The sequence below is a fragment of the Nomascus leucogenys genome, chromosome 9 (genome assembly GCF_006542625.1).
Source record: "Nomascus leucogenys isolate Asia chromosome 9, Asia_NLE_v1, whole genome shotgun sequence".
Taxonomy (NCBI): domain Eukaryota; kingdom Metazoa; phylum Chordata; class Mammalia; order Primates; family Hylobatidae; genus Nomascus; species Nomascus leucogenys.
In genome coordinates this window covers 61050703-61065898 of record NC_044389.1, presented here as the reverse complement: position 1 = coordinate 61065898, position 15196 = coordinate 61050703, and the positions used below count along the sequence as shown (strand labels likewise).

Below are 15196 nucleotides of genomic sequence, written 5' to 3'. Positions count from 1 at the left end.
ATGGTAGCACAATAATACAATCAGTGGCAGACTCAAATGATATTTTTAGAAAATCTTTTTCAATAAGTCAGTTCTGACTTTCAATCCATTCGATGGTTCATGCATGTTGAAGTTAATGTCAGTAGCTTTGGCATCAGTCAGACTTGAGGTAAAATCTCTGGGCAGCAGTTTATTAATTGCATGATCACGGTTAAGTTGCTTAAAATCTCCAGGCTTCACTTTCCTCATCTATAAAGTGGGGATAAAGATACCTACCCCACATAATATTAAATGGGATAATATTATTAGGACCTTAAGCCAAGTCCCTGGTCCAGAGTAAACGCCCAATAAATGGAAATTGGGATGTTCTTAGATATGATACGTTAAAATTCTGGAAATTAGGATATTCTTAGATGCAATACGTTAAATTCTCTTCTGCATTTCATTAAGCTTCCAATTAGAGATTAGAATAAATGTCAAAAACAGATGTCTGAAATGATCCAAAAACCTGACCCTTCACTGACTTTACCAATACATTTAGGACACAATTAGGATACCGTACCTTCTCAAAGGCACATTGAGGGTTTCTGCAAACAGCAGGTTTGCAGATAACAATATCACCATGGCAACGGCAGTTCTGGCATGAATCGGGCTTCCAAATTGTGGCATCCTGCAAAGAAGCATAAGCTCTCATTTAAAAACTGATCAGTCAAGGTATGAGCACACAAAAGCTGCACCATCAATAGTTCCACATCCTGGACAATTAAAAGACAAAGAAAAGTCACAGGCACACCACACACAGTACTTGCTGGGTGCTGATTAAACCCCACAAGGCAATATAATCAGTATAATCCATTTCACAACAGTCAACCCACGTAGCCAAAGACAAGGGGATGCGGCAGAGAGCTGTCAATACCTGGAGTAAAAATCATCGATTGGCCTGAAACCACAGGAGGACAAGTTGCTCCCTGACTTGAAGTTTCGCTTTGCTAACTAGCAGAAACCACTGGAGCATGTTTAAAGGAAAATGACACTTTTGGCTAGCACTAACCAGCATCCTAAAAACAGTATTCGCCACTAGATACTATAAGCACCACAGGCTTCATTTTTCAGCTCTTTGCTACTTCATCATCTAACATTCATCAGAAACAAGGATTTGAGTAAGTAGTTGGATTTTTAAAGACAGATGCACCAACACATGTATGAGTGCCTATTTTGTGCCTGGCTGGGTGCTGGGCATATTGAGGTATAAATGAAGCATAAGTGTGGGCAGTATGCATAAGGATCTCACAAATTATTTGGGGTCATGAACATGAGAGAATTAAATAAACATAAGTTAATGTTACTATGTTATTACTCCACAAATTAGAAAGAAAAACAATGCTCACAAACAGAAAAGTGAACCCTGGCTCAGTTAAGGGTCTCAGAAATTCCTTCCCTATTTCTCACCTTCCCTCATGCTGAATCCACATTACAGTTGTGCCCATTTTGAAGTAACTTTGAAACCAACTATGTCACAGCTTCCACAGAAACCTGTTTCTGTCCATTGAAAGGCTGCTCTGATGACTTCAAATTGAAACACTAAAGATCCCATGGGCTGTACTGAGATTCATTTTCCCAGAGATTTCCTAGCCCAACTTCCTATTAGAGTTGAAAGCAGCCATATTGTTTGGCTAAATTTCAAACACTAAATCTTTTTGAAGAGTGCCATCCATGTTATTCTCTGGTTTAAAAGTGTACACTGCTCAGGTGATGGGTGCACCAAAATCTCAGAAATCATCACTAAAGTACTTCTCCATGTAAAAACCACCTGTTCCCAAAAGATCTATTGAAATAAAAAATTTTTAAAAAAACTCAAAGCCGATAAATAAATAAATAAATAAATAAATGCAACTATTTCATGGCTCATCTTTACCTCCAATGAGATAAAATGCAGAACGCATAATCTGATCCTCACCTATCTCCCCGGCCTTGACAACTTGGTCAACCCTATTGGACAACCCCAGCCTCCTCTTTCCTGGTCTCATATCTCATTCTCCCCTGGATTCCTACTCTTCCCTGACTTCCTGAGAAGAGTTTGCAACTAAGAAGCTTCTTCTAAGTCTTGACACCTCAGAGATGAATCATTCCTAACCCTTAACTGCCATTCAGGTATAGCTCTTCACTACTCCTCTGTGACCTTACTTTTTCGTGCATGCACTATTACGCCGTTGTTTGTTTTGTTTTGTTTTGTTTTTTGTTTTGTAACAGCATCTCACTGTGTCACGAGGCTGAAGTGCAGTAGCATGATCACAGCTCACTGCAGCCTCAACCTCCCAGGCTCAACTGATCCTCCCACCTCAGCCTCCCAAGTAGCTGGGACTCCAGGCATGCACCACCACACCCAGATAATTTTTGTATTTTTTGTAAAGACAGGGTTTCACTGTGTTGACCAGGCTGGTGACAAACTCCTAGGCTCAAGCAATCTGCCTGCCTTAGCTTCCCAAAGTGCTGGGCCTACAGGCATGAGCCACTGAACCTGGCTCTGTCACACTTTATTGCACTCATTTATATTCCTGTTAGCCTTGCTGGACCAGACTGTGGGTGCCTGAAGTGGGAACTATCCTTGGCCTGGCACACTATAGATCCTTAAGAAGCAAGAGTTCATGGCTCCTAAGTTGCTTACAGGAGGCCTGTTCCCTCCTTTCTAAACTTTCTCACCCTGTTTTCCTTAGTCAACCAGTAGTTGAAGTCCTACTAAAATACTTTAGGGAAGAGTAAGATAAGTTTCCAAGCTCCTGACACAGTCTTCAGAACACCAACATCCAATTAGAGTTGAGATGAGCTAGGAAACTGGCGGATGCTAGCAATGGACATTTTCACACAAAATGGCAGAAACCAAAGGTGATGGTTAATTTCATGTGCCAGCTTAGCTAGGCTATGGTGCCCACTTGTTTGGTCAAACACTAGCCTCAATGTTGCTGTGAAGGTACTTTGTAGAGGACAGTACCAAGAACAATCAGTTGCCTTTTAAGCAAAGGAGATGACCCTCCATAATATGGGTGGACTCATCCAATCAGTTAGTGACCTTAACCACAAAAACTGAGGTTTCCTGGGAAAAAAGGGAATTCAGCCTCAAGACTAAAATATAGCATTTCTGCCCAAGTTCCCAGACTGTTGACCTGCTCTGTAATACAGTTTGAACTTGCCAGTCCCAACAATCGCATGAGCCAATTCCTTAAAATAAATCTCTCTGCCTCTGTCTTAGAGAGATATCCAATAGGACATATATGAATATATTGTTGATTCTCTGGAAACCAAGACTAATATACCAACATTGGTGTAGATTTCCATGGATATACACAACATTTCCAAGCAAAAAATAAAATCACCCTTTAAAGTCAAGAAATGCTAAATTCATAACCTCTCAGGGAATGTGCTTCAAACTCTGGGGCTTCTCCAAAGTCATTTAGGAAATATAAAGTCTATCTGAGGTGAGATTACATTCCCAATGTCTAGTTTACAAAAATACTGAATCAAAGCAGAAGAGCACCAGAACATGGCTTAGAATACCTCTGAATTTCTTTCTTTTTATTGCTATAGCACATTCTTCAAAATTGGCAATAGTGCGACTACTACAGTCTACTTTTAACCCAAAGAGCAATGACCAGAAGGTGAGGAAAGGGGCGGGCGCGGTGGCTCACGCCTGTAATCCCAGCACTTTGGGGGGCCGAGGCAGGTGGATCACGAGGTCAGGAGATCGAGATCATCCTGGCTAACACGGTGAAACCCCGTCTCTACTAAAAATACAAAAAATTAGCCAGGCGTGGTGGCGGGTGCCTGTACTCCCAGCTACTAGGGAGGCTGAGGCAGGAGAATGGCGTGAACCCGGGAGGCGGAGCTTGCAGTGAGCCAAGATCGTGCCACTGCACTCCAGCCTGGGTGACAGAGCAAGACTCCATCTCAAAAAAATAAAATAATAAGGTGAGGAAAAACAAATTTTATTCCCAAGCACAATATAGTATGTTTCCTGCTGATTTTAAGAAAACAATCTTGGTTTCAGGATAGAGATTAAATAAGAATGACAACTTCACAAAGCCAGCAGCTACTATTTACTGATCACTTACTTATGCTCCCCACTCTGGGAGCAGGAAGTGCTGATCACAGGGACAATTGTGGAATAGAGGGAGGGTGGCTTTTCCCACCTCTGCCATCTTCCTGCAAGGCTGGAGAAAGTATCTGTAGTCAATGCTACACAAAGCCCTTACATACATGTCAACCCTATGAAACTGGCACTATTATTATGATTTCGATTTTACAGATGAGAAAACAGGATGAGCGAGATTGAACCAGTTGCCCAAGTTCACAGAGTTCTTAGGAGACCTAAGGACTCAGGCTCTGGAGACAGACTGACTAGGTTTGAATCCTGGTGACACCATTTATTAACTGAGTCTGTTATTGAGTTAACACGTCTATGCCCAGGTTCCTCATCTGTAAAATAGAAATGAGAAAGTACTTATTCAATAAGTTTATTGAAAGCATCAAAGGAGATGCTGTATTTAAAGATATGTGAACAGTGTCTGGCGCTTACTAAAGGACCATTAAATGTAATTTATTTTTAATCTAAATGTTTTCTATTATGTCACAGGCATTCAGCAAATGTCTTCTAACTATTTCATTTTCTCAGAGGGAAAACAGTCCTATAAGTACTTCGACTTTCCCATCTTCTCATTCCAGTCTACACAAGTAAAACCTAGCAGAGAGAAATTATTAGTTAATTAGGACCCTAGCATTTAGAGGATCCAGAACATTGCTGAATAAGGGAGAAATGAATCTATAAGTTGAGTTTTCAAGACAACTTGGGAAATTCAAAAAGTCTCTATCTCACTAAGCTGGCATAATCATGGGCCATGTCTTTGACCCAGACATTGGTTGGCCACGCCAGCTTATATGTGCTCCCTTAAGCTTGGTATGACTCTAAGTGCCAGCCATATTTATTCTCTCCAGATGCAACATTCTTACTTCTTGAGGTGAAGTTCTTCTCTCCACTTCAATTATTTTGACAGTGACCTCCAAACTCGAAAGCAAGTCCATTATACTTTTAAGCAGCCCTCAGTCGCTGGACTCAGCTTACTAAACTGTAAACAGTATCTTCTAAGAACATGGAGTAGGTTATTCACTTTCATCCACAAAACCATAGTTTTTCTTTATGTTAATTCAAAGTTTAAATGTATCTCGGCTTAGGAAGCCTTCCTGATATGTTTACATATCTGTCTTCCCAGCAGACTATGACTCTTCAAGCAAGGAGATCTCATTTGATTCCTCTTTGTATATCTCAAAATTCACTTAGCACAGTTTCTGAATGTTGACTGAATTAATTAACAATCAACCCTGAGTTTGTTTACCCGCACAAAAGTATCTATTCATAAGAATTGAGATACTCCAGATAGGTTGTGAGAGCTTAAGAAAACAATGTTTAAATGATGTCATTACAAAATCTTTATAATGTTGGATGTTATTACTACGTTGATGTCAAACTATGTTTACAGAAAAATTTTCTTTATCTAGGTATTGGACCTATCAAAAATCTTCCTTGTGTCAGCCGGGCACAGTGGCTCACACCTGTAATCTCAGCACTTTGGGAGGCCGAGGCAGGCGGATCACAAGGTCAGGAGATCGAAACCATCCTGGCTAATGCAGTGAAACTCCGTCTCTACTAAAAACACAAAAAAATTAGCTGCGCGCGGTTGCGGGCGCCTGTAGTCCCAGCTACTTGGGAGGCTGAGGCAGGAGAACGGCATGAACCCGGGAGGCGGAGCTTGCAGTAAGCCGAGATCGCACCACTGCACTCCAGCCTGGGTGATAGAGTGAGACTCTGTCTCAAAAACAACAACAAAAAATCTTCCTTGTATTAATATCTCTATGGAACTAAATAATGTGTTATGGTTAATTTTAAGTAAAATGAGTCCTTTACCAAGGCCTGGACAGATGGCCAGGTTTTTCAGGTCTAAATCTTTACAAATCAATTATATGGTCACATAAAGTTGCTTTATGAAAGCAGGGAAGCTAGAGTTCCTCAACAGCTAGAAATTTGGATAAAGCCATAAAATCCAAAGTAATAACATTGTAAACTAAGTTTTACAGATTTTCCATGTTGCTATTGCAATTCCGACACTTTAAAATCCTCCTTTCCAATCTAACCCACTGAGCAAAAGAAATACTCTTAAAATAGCTTTTCACTAGAAGATAGATTAAAGGATTAGATTATGACAAGCCTAAAAAGCAATCAAAATATCTTTGTAAACAGCTTTTAATATTTTTAATAATATATGAATAAAATGTTCTTGCAAATAATATAATGCCTCCATCCCCAAATATCTCAAAGTAATAGCAAGGTGCTTTGAAAAAAAACAACTTATTTCACTTGGGAAAGTATTTACGGAATATTTGATTAATGCTAATAATAAACAATAAATATATCTTTAATAAGTACTCAAATTTCTGGGGGGGATTATTTACAGAATTCTAAAGAGCAGTATATCAACTGTCAACATAAATTTTCTTTCATCTAAATGGTGTAATAACCCTACTTTAATTATTGATTAATTCATCTCATTTTAAATTCCCTTGGCTTCTTAGACCAAAAGTGAGAAAGAAAGAATAAAGCTCCCCAAAAGCTGTGTTTTCAAGTTATAAAACAGTATGTAGATATAATATTTTTGCAATAAAAATATATCTATGTGCATAGAAGCAAACCGTGGAATTATATACACCAGCAAGTGAGGGGTAGATAATTCTGTGTGTGAGTTCCAGATGATTTTTTGTTTTCCTTTATCCTTATCTGTATTTTCCATTTTTCAACAACAAAGATATATAACTTATATATATATAATTTATGTGATCTTTTGAAGTTACTTTTAAAATATAAGGTGCCCAGGCACAGTGGCTCACGCCTGTAATCCCAGCACTTTGGGAGACCAAGGAGGGTGAATCACAAGGTCAGGAGTTTGAGACCAGCCTGGCCAACATGGTGAAGCTCGTCTCTACTAAAAATAGAAAAAAAATTGCTGGGCGTGGTGGCAGGCGCCTGTAATCCCAGCTACTCAGGAGGCGGAGGCGGAGGTTGCAGTGAGCCGAGTTCGTGCCACTGCACTCCAGCACTGGCAACAGTGTGAGACTCTGTCTCAAAAAAATAGTAACAATAAAATAAAATATAAGGTAAAAAAACAAAAAATGTTATGCTTTTTTCCCCAGTCTACTATACGTAGATAGACTCTGGACTACAGAGTTGAAATATCATGGAGGAGGGAATTTAAATAAAAACCACTTAGCAAATACATAACAGTAGCAATTTATCTAAATTTCCTGAGCTATCCCCAAACCTTCTTGTACTCAGTAAAATTTTTAAAAATTAACAATGTTTCCTACTTGCCCTTCAAAGCAGCGAACAGGATGCAATATTCAACTAAGTCTCATGTCTTCATTTCTGGAGGTTCATTTTCCTGACAAGTCTGGTTTTCAGGAAAGATAATCTATAAAAAAGGATTCTTTGACCCAGCTCCCATTCGGGCACAGAAATAATGGTCCTTGTTTGTCAGGGAACCATAAAGAAACGAATCAATAGCTTTCATAAGGTTATTTTAGAGTGCAATTCTTTCCCCAAGTGCCCTTCTTCAGACACCTTAGATAAACAATACCTTTTCCATTTGTTCTCAATTTAAAGTTCATGTAAAGCTCCTCATCCTGTCCCAAATAAAAAGGAACAGAGGACGCTTACCGTTAAGAAAAGATGTGAGACTTTGTATTTACATTAAATTCTCTCCTTTCAGGAGGAGCAAATACAGGTTAATTAAAAAACAAAATTTTGATCCACTTCCTGTTTGAGACCTATTTCAAAGGCTTGTTTCATATAATACCCCCTTAAGGAGTTTCTTGTTTTACACATCAAAAACCTAAGTAGTTTCCCATTTCAGCATCCTGGCATGATTAGCTTGTACCTGATCTCCTCCTCCAGCTGTCTTAAAATGATAAACCTGAAGGCATAGCTATAAGAGTATCAACTTGTATACAGAAACAACAGCGTGAATCACAGATGAAAAGATTGCTGCTAATTATAGCTTAAAAATGTTTTTGTGCAAAAGACCCTGAACAACATAGTAAGTTAGCATCATGCTTTGGTACAGAAGTCTTAGGATAGTATGGTGCCAAGGGTGGAGGCAGGGAGACGGAAGGAAAGGGACAAGCTACCTCCAAGTGCTTCCTAGGTCCTCCACATACTCATGATGGTACAACTTCTCACAGCGTCCTGTGAAACTGACATCATGACTCTGATTTTATAAATGAGGGAATAAGGTGCGAAAAGGCAGAGTGAATTGTCCAGAGCTCAGCTATTAGGAGCTAATAGGAGCGTCTAGATCTGGGATTCAAACCCAGGCTTTTTTTTTTTTTTTAATTCTGTGCTGTTATCATATAATATCAATAACAATGCCTTATATTGTATAGCAGTCTTACCATTTCAAATCTCTCTTACTTCTACTCTCTGACTTTAACAGACTACCCAGGTGGGACACACTAGGGCAGTGCTGCCTACATTTACATATAAAGGGACTGTGAAGCTTAAGTGACTTACTTGCTCAATATGTTCCCATGCCTGCAACAGCATACTCCCACCCTTCTTAATCTAACTTCCACACATCCTCCAGGTCTCGGTTGAAATATCACTTCCTCGGAGAGGCCTTTTCTGCCTCCTTAACCAAGTAAATATTCCCTTACCTCATGTCTCAAAGCTCCACCTGCTTCCACAAAGCCAAGCTTAGTCCTCTCAGTTTTGTTTTACAAAGAAAAAAAAAAAAAAAAAAACAAGGACAAAGAGCGCAACTTCTGGGTCCCAGATTCTTTGGCATTTTCACCTTTTTATTTCTTCCTAAAACCTTTGAGATAGATTTTATCATTTCCATTTTACAGACAAGGAAACCAAGGTTCAGAGAGGTTAAGTAATGTCCCAAAGTTTGTAACTAATGGTATTAATGCCTATATTTCAACCAGTGTCCATTTGATTTTAAAGCTTATGTTTTTCCCACCAAACCCACCTCCATACCCACAGGCTTGATTTATGAAAATAGGTTATATACCACACTAAGTCAGGTAGCAATGCTAAAATGGTAGAATAGGTAAACTTCAGTTCAAACACAAGTTCATTTACTTCTTAGCTTTAGGACTTCACACAAATCTCTTAGCTCTTCTGAGTCTGTTTCCTAATATGCAAACTAAGAATAAGATTGGACTCAATCAGGTGACAGTAAAGATGAAATAAGCTAATGTACTTGTATTAGCACAGTGACTTGTCCTTAGGAAGTACTCAATAAATGTTAGCTATGAGCTTGGTCACTTGCCACAGTCTAAGTCTGTTGATCACAATATTTTCTGTGACAGAGGGAGTAGGTGTAGCATTTAGAGCTATAGAAAATCTCTGCTGGAATTTCCAGCTTCCAAGATAAGAAGATAACTTTTCCATTGCTTAAAGGTTTGTACATATTCCACTACTGAGTGCTATAGAAACTATACTTCTAGAGTGGTACACACACATACACACACAAAATAGGATATCTTCAAAATATAGAATAAAATAAAACACCCAGAGAATGTGCTCCTCTTCATTCCAAATTCTGAAGCAATAGAAATACAGACTCAGTTCTGTCACTGTTCTATTTTTTACACCCAGTTTTCCACTTGTTCTAACATAATCCTGTAATAGTGAGAGCCTGATCTAAGAGAACCCCTATGACAGATTAAGCATTATAAATTCCTAGAGATGTTAACCACAGAAATTCCATTATGAGTAAAACATGTGCCTCATCTTTCCACTTTAAGTAATCCAGATATTAGGGAGACTTTACTGTAGCTTAAGCTTATAATTTCTTTCTTTCTCTATTAATTCAGCTTCCAGAGACTTCATTTTATATTCCTAAGGGAAATGGGAGGAAAAAGTAAACATTCAAAATATTTGCACATGAAATTAAATTATAGCTATACCATTATCTCTCATATTAAAATTATTTATTTTCTTGTCGTCTTCCTCCACTAGATCATTATCATTCATTTTATAATTAGTTTTTGACTTTTCTCTCTCCCTTCCCAAGAGTAGGGACAATTTCTTTATATATAGGTAGCTTTGTATTCTTGTAGTAACTAAAACATAGCAGGCACTTAATGTTTTTGAATGAGTTGATGGATGGATAGATGGGCAAATATTCTCAAATTTAGAGAATTGCTAACTATTTTGTGATGTCATTGCTGAAAAGTTGGATACACGGATGACAGCATTAAGTTCAACATGCTGCCCTTGAAAATCCTTGCTGCTGCAATAGCCATCTTCAATCTATGCTGTTTGAGATCTTGCCTTCTGGATTAATATATCAGTCAAGACCTTTGCTCTAAAAGTGCTTCTCTACTTCTGACTGAATGCCAGGCCAGTGCTATTGTGATCTGGCATGCCGCAGCTGTGTCATATCATTTAAAGCTCTGCTGCATCTTCTCAATCCCTAACTCTTCCTCTAGCCAGCCCCTTGGCCAGTTAAACTGGCCATCCACTAAATGGCTGAGAGTTGTACTAACACTCACATTCAATTAGGTAAAGCCACATCCTACTAAGTGTGTTTCTAAACCTGGCAGAGGCCCTGAGTTCAAGGTTTCATTGCCAGTGACTCAGCCTCATGGTGTAATGTTAATCAGGTCTCCTACATGAGGCTATACCATCTCAAGAGGCATTTAAAAATTTGCTTTGAAGACTGCTGGTTTAGAGGTGATTCTAGCATTTAATGAACAGGGGTCCTAAATTCTAGATGTCATATAATGAGTAAGACATAACTGCACCAAGAAAAAGTGTCCCAGTTTCACATGACTTTCAAATGTCCAGACATTCATGTCAGTGAAAAATCTGATTATATATCCTAACTCTATTTTACATATAAACCCAAAGTACTTTATCGTGATGTAATTACATACACTGAATTATCCAGGGACTTAACTAGTCAAGGAAAGACTGTACTCTATTTTATTCAGAAATTAATGAAGATAATGAAAGACAATAGATACATATCTTGAAACATGTTAAATAACTACTAATATTTCCACAGATAACCAGTATCTACAAACACAATTAAATGGAAATCCTAGAACACAAAAAGTCAAACAAATAAAATTAATTTTGCTTAATGGCAGACTGGCTATACCTAAAGAAAACAAATATGAATATAAGTCAATACAAAATATTTAAACTGAAGCAGAAAAAACCAAAAGGATAAAAAACACAAAAAAGAGTGTTAGTGACACATGGAACACATTACAAAGTTTAACAAATGGGTGATTGAGTTCTAAAGACAAAATGACAGAAATGGGCGGAAACAAAATGTTTAAAAAATATGGTCAAGAATTTTCTAAAACTGAAGAAAAATATCAAGCCATAAATTCAAGAATTGCTATGAATATTGATCAGAATAATAAAGAAAACAACACCTAAGCACTTCAGAATAAGACTGCTAAAAATGAACAGCAAAGAGAAAACTCTTTAAAGCCACAGAGGGGTAGGAAATTATTTTCAAATAAAAATGCCGAAACTGATAGCTAACTTCTCCACACGTAAAAAAAAAAAGATGGAACTCAGAAGACAAATATTTAAATTGCTGAATGAAAACAATCACTAAGAATTCTATACCCAGCAAAAATACCTTTCAAGAATGAAAATGAAATTAAAATGTTTTAAATTAATAAAACCAGTGAGAATTTGTCACCTTCAGACCCAAACTAAAACAATACTAAAGGAAGTTCTCCAGGCAATAAGAAAATGACTCTAAATAGAAACATAGTAATGTAGGAAGAAAATTAGAATAATAGGGTAAATATATAGGTAGATCTAAATAATAACTATATAAAACAAAAATAATAACATCTGGTGGGATTTAACATATGTGTAAATACAAAATGCACAAAAACACACAATATAGGAGATGGATGAAAAAATGGAGATTCAAAGGTTACGGTAATGGCTGAGAAGAGGTAAATACAATGTTTAACCCAATGACTGACACATTGTAATATCTAGGGTAACCACTAAAGGAATAGTAAAAGTGTGTTTAACTAACAAGCTAAGAATAATGAACTGAAATATTTAAAACAAATGGATTGATTCAAAGACAAAAAGAAAGGGGAAATAGATACAGAACAGGAGTAACAAATAGAAAGCAAATAGTAAGGTAGATATAAACCTACTCAATAATTATAATACAGGAACATGTTAAAAGATAAAAATTGTCAGACTGGATAAAGGCAAAGCAGTGGATCCAATAACATTGAGAGCCATTATTATCAAGTATGAACTGAATGTCTTAAAGAATAAACCCCAATATGTGTATTTATATATATTTATGCCTCATTCAAAATAGAATTTGAGACTCTAAATTCTTGAAGAATTCAAGGCATCAGCAATTTACTGAGGATCTATCACATGGTAAGCAATGTGGAAGATACAGATGAATAAAATCTAACCCAGTTACAGAAGACTACAACCTGGTCCCTTACATCTGCTCTTGAGCTGGAAATATAGTTAAAGAAGCAAGACTTCCGAAACAATTAGGGAACAAAGCAAAATACATAATTAGAGAGGGAACATAGTATAGAAAAAGAGCCGTGGACTGGGAGTCAGAACCTGGATTCTGGCCCAGATTCGGCCTTTACCAAGCCGGGTAAACCAGATAAACCACCTCCCTGGGCCTCTGGTTCCTCCTCCATGAAATTTAGAGATTAGCCCACATGGTCCATAATCTTGAGATGGATTGCAAACTCAGGTAACTCTGAGTTCAAATATAGTTCCCTAACTTAACAATTCCAGAACCATAAACAAGGTAAGTATCTTGACCAAGCCTCCATTTTCTTTTTCTTAAAAAGAACAAAAATAACAAAATCAATCCTAGAGGAATGTCAGGGGGATATATCAGATAACACATCTGAGATTCCTTAGCACCATGCTCCGCACTCACAGGGTAGAACAGAGGCTCTCAGACATCCATCCTCAGACCTTTCCTGTGCTCCAGACATATCCTATATGACCTGTTTCTCAGAGAGGTCATCAATGTACACCATCGCATGGAATTTGTAAAGCAATTTATCATGCACTGGATTTCTTCCTTTGCGTGCATTTCAGTATATGACCACTACTAATGTGCAAACAAGTTAGAAACGGTACCTTTCAAAATATGATATCCACAGAGACACTGCTTTTTAAAAATCAAACACAAAAATCTCCCAGACCACATTTTAAAATATCATTACAAAAGTTATATGGCAGCCGGGCACAGTGGCTTATGCCTGTAATCTCAGCACTTTGGGATGCTGAAGCAGGAGGATCACTTGGGCCCAGGAGTTTGAAACCAGCCTGGGCAACATAGTGAGACCCTATCTTGACAAAAAATAAACAATTAGCTGGGTGCCGTGGTGCGCACCAGTAGTCCCAGCTACATAGGAAGCTGAGGTGGGGGGATTGCTTGAGACTGGGAAGTTGAGGCTGCAGTGAGCCATGATCGCACTACTGCCCTCCAATCTGGGCAACAAAGTGGGACTCTGCCTCAAAAAACAAAAGTTACATGCCCACACACATCCTCATAGCTACTATTTACTAAGCAATTATTACATACACATATATACACATGTATATTATTGGTGTAATATACATATTACATATATAGACATATTGCTTACATACATATGTATGTGTATTTATATGTGACATTAAATCCTCATAAAAATACTATGAAGTAGTTATTACCACTACTGTTTTGTAAAACAAGAACATAAAGAACGTCTGGTCAGTTATCACACAACTGGTGAAGCCAGGATTTGAACGTAGGACTGATTGGCGTTAAGGACCACGATCTTTCAAATGAAAAGTGATACTGGTTTCAGGAAGAACAGCTTTCACCAGGTTTGAGCCACTGATCAATAGATTTAATTGACTTTGGCTGCCACTATTACCTATAGCCTGTCTTTTTTCAGCTGGTAAGGATTTCTGGGAGGGAGGGAATCAGGGATCCTCAAGGGTGGCCGGCCCTGTCTCAGCAGCCTGACTCTCCATATCTTCCTAAGATCTTAAGCTTCTAAGGAAATGAAAACAGTTTCTCCACTGGAAATGTTTGAGGAAGCTTTCCATAAAGCCACATGACATAAAATAATAATAATAATATAGTAATAAAACTGTACTACACAAGACTGTTCAAATCAACCTCTTTCATCTTGGCAAATAGGAAGTGTATAAGAATTGCTTAGCTGCTTCTATTTCCATTTCTTGGGTTCAAAGTAGAAATATTATGGAAATATAATATTAAATGTAATATTATAGAAATCTAATTTCTAAGACAGAGATAATAAATAGGCTTTATCACACATGCCAGCCCTGGAAATAGTTATCTGAAGTGCTATGTTGAGGAGGATTCTGAAGCTCTGTTTGGCAAGTGAAATGGGAAAGATTACCATTGTCTGCGCAGGCTCAGCGTTAAGCTGAGAAGAGGAATGGAAGTACCTATACCATATGTTCCCATGTACTAAGCCAACATAATCTACCCTAAAGTGTTGTTCACTAGTGTCATTAGATTAATGAATTAAAGTAGGAAGAAAAGAAAGCTGCCTGGGCCAAAACCACCAAGATGATCAACTTAAATGATAAACTAATCATTGACATTTTACTTTACTTATTTTTCCATTAAGCTATTCAACTCTTTCCAGACATGTAAACCTTTCCTCATTCATAACTAGTTTACAAAATGGGCTTCTGTTCTGCCTCGACTATTTTTCCAAGAATGCCCTGGCATGATGGGCCACAACTGGCATGTGAATTCAGCGTCTTCACCCCCAGGGATGTGGATCCCATCCCCATTCCAAACCAAGAGGAAATTAACTGCCAGTTCTGATGGGAATGACATACTGACTCAGTGCTCAGACCAAGCAATCCACTCCCGCAGTCAGCAAAATACACACTGGTTGTATTCTTTAACAACACAAAAATGCTTCATTTGACTTGCTTCCAGCCTGACTGTTTGCCAGGAAGCCACTGAAAAGAAGCAGGTATCAAGTGTCTCAGAGGAAGACCCTCCCAGGGTTCATTGTTAAATCCAGAGGCAGAACCCAGAGCAATTACACTTCTGGTACAATTACCAGCATCACCCGCTCCCTGCCAAGTGAGGAGGCTTGG

At 38.1% G+C, this 15196-nt stretch overlaps 1 protein-coding gene across 1 annotated transcript in view; it reads right to left on the bottom strand.

Annotated features, from left to right (window-relative positions):
• FRAS1 (Fraser extracellular matrix complex subunit 1) overlaps nucleotides 1-15196 on the bottom strand; it is a 458426-nt gene that overhangs the window by 291187 nt on the left and 152043 nt on the right. The window contains exon 3 of the mRNA XM_030819038.1: nucleotides 542-649. Within this exon, the coding sequence (XP_030674898.1) occupies nucleotides 542-649 (108 nt within the window). The remainder of the gene's footprint in view (nucleotides 1-541; nucleotides 650-15196) is intronic.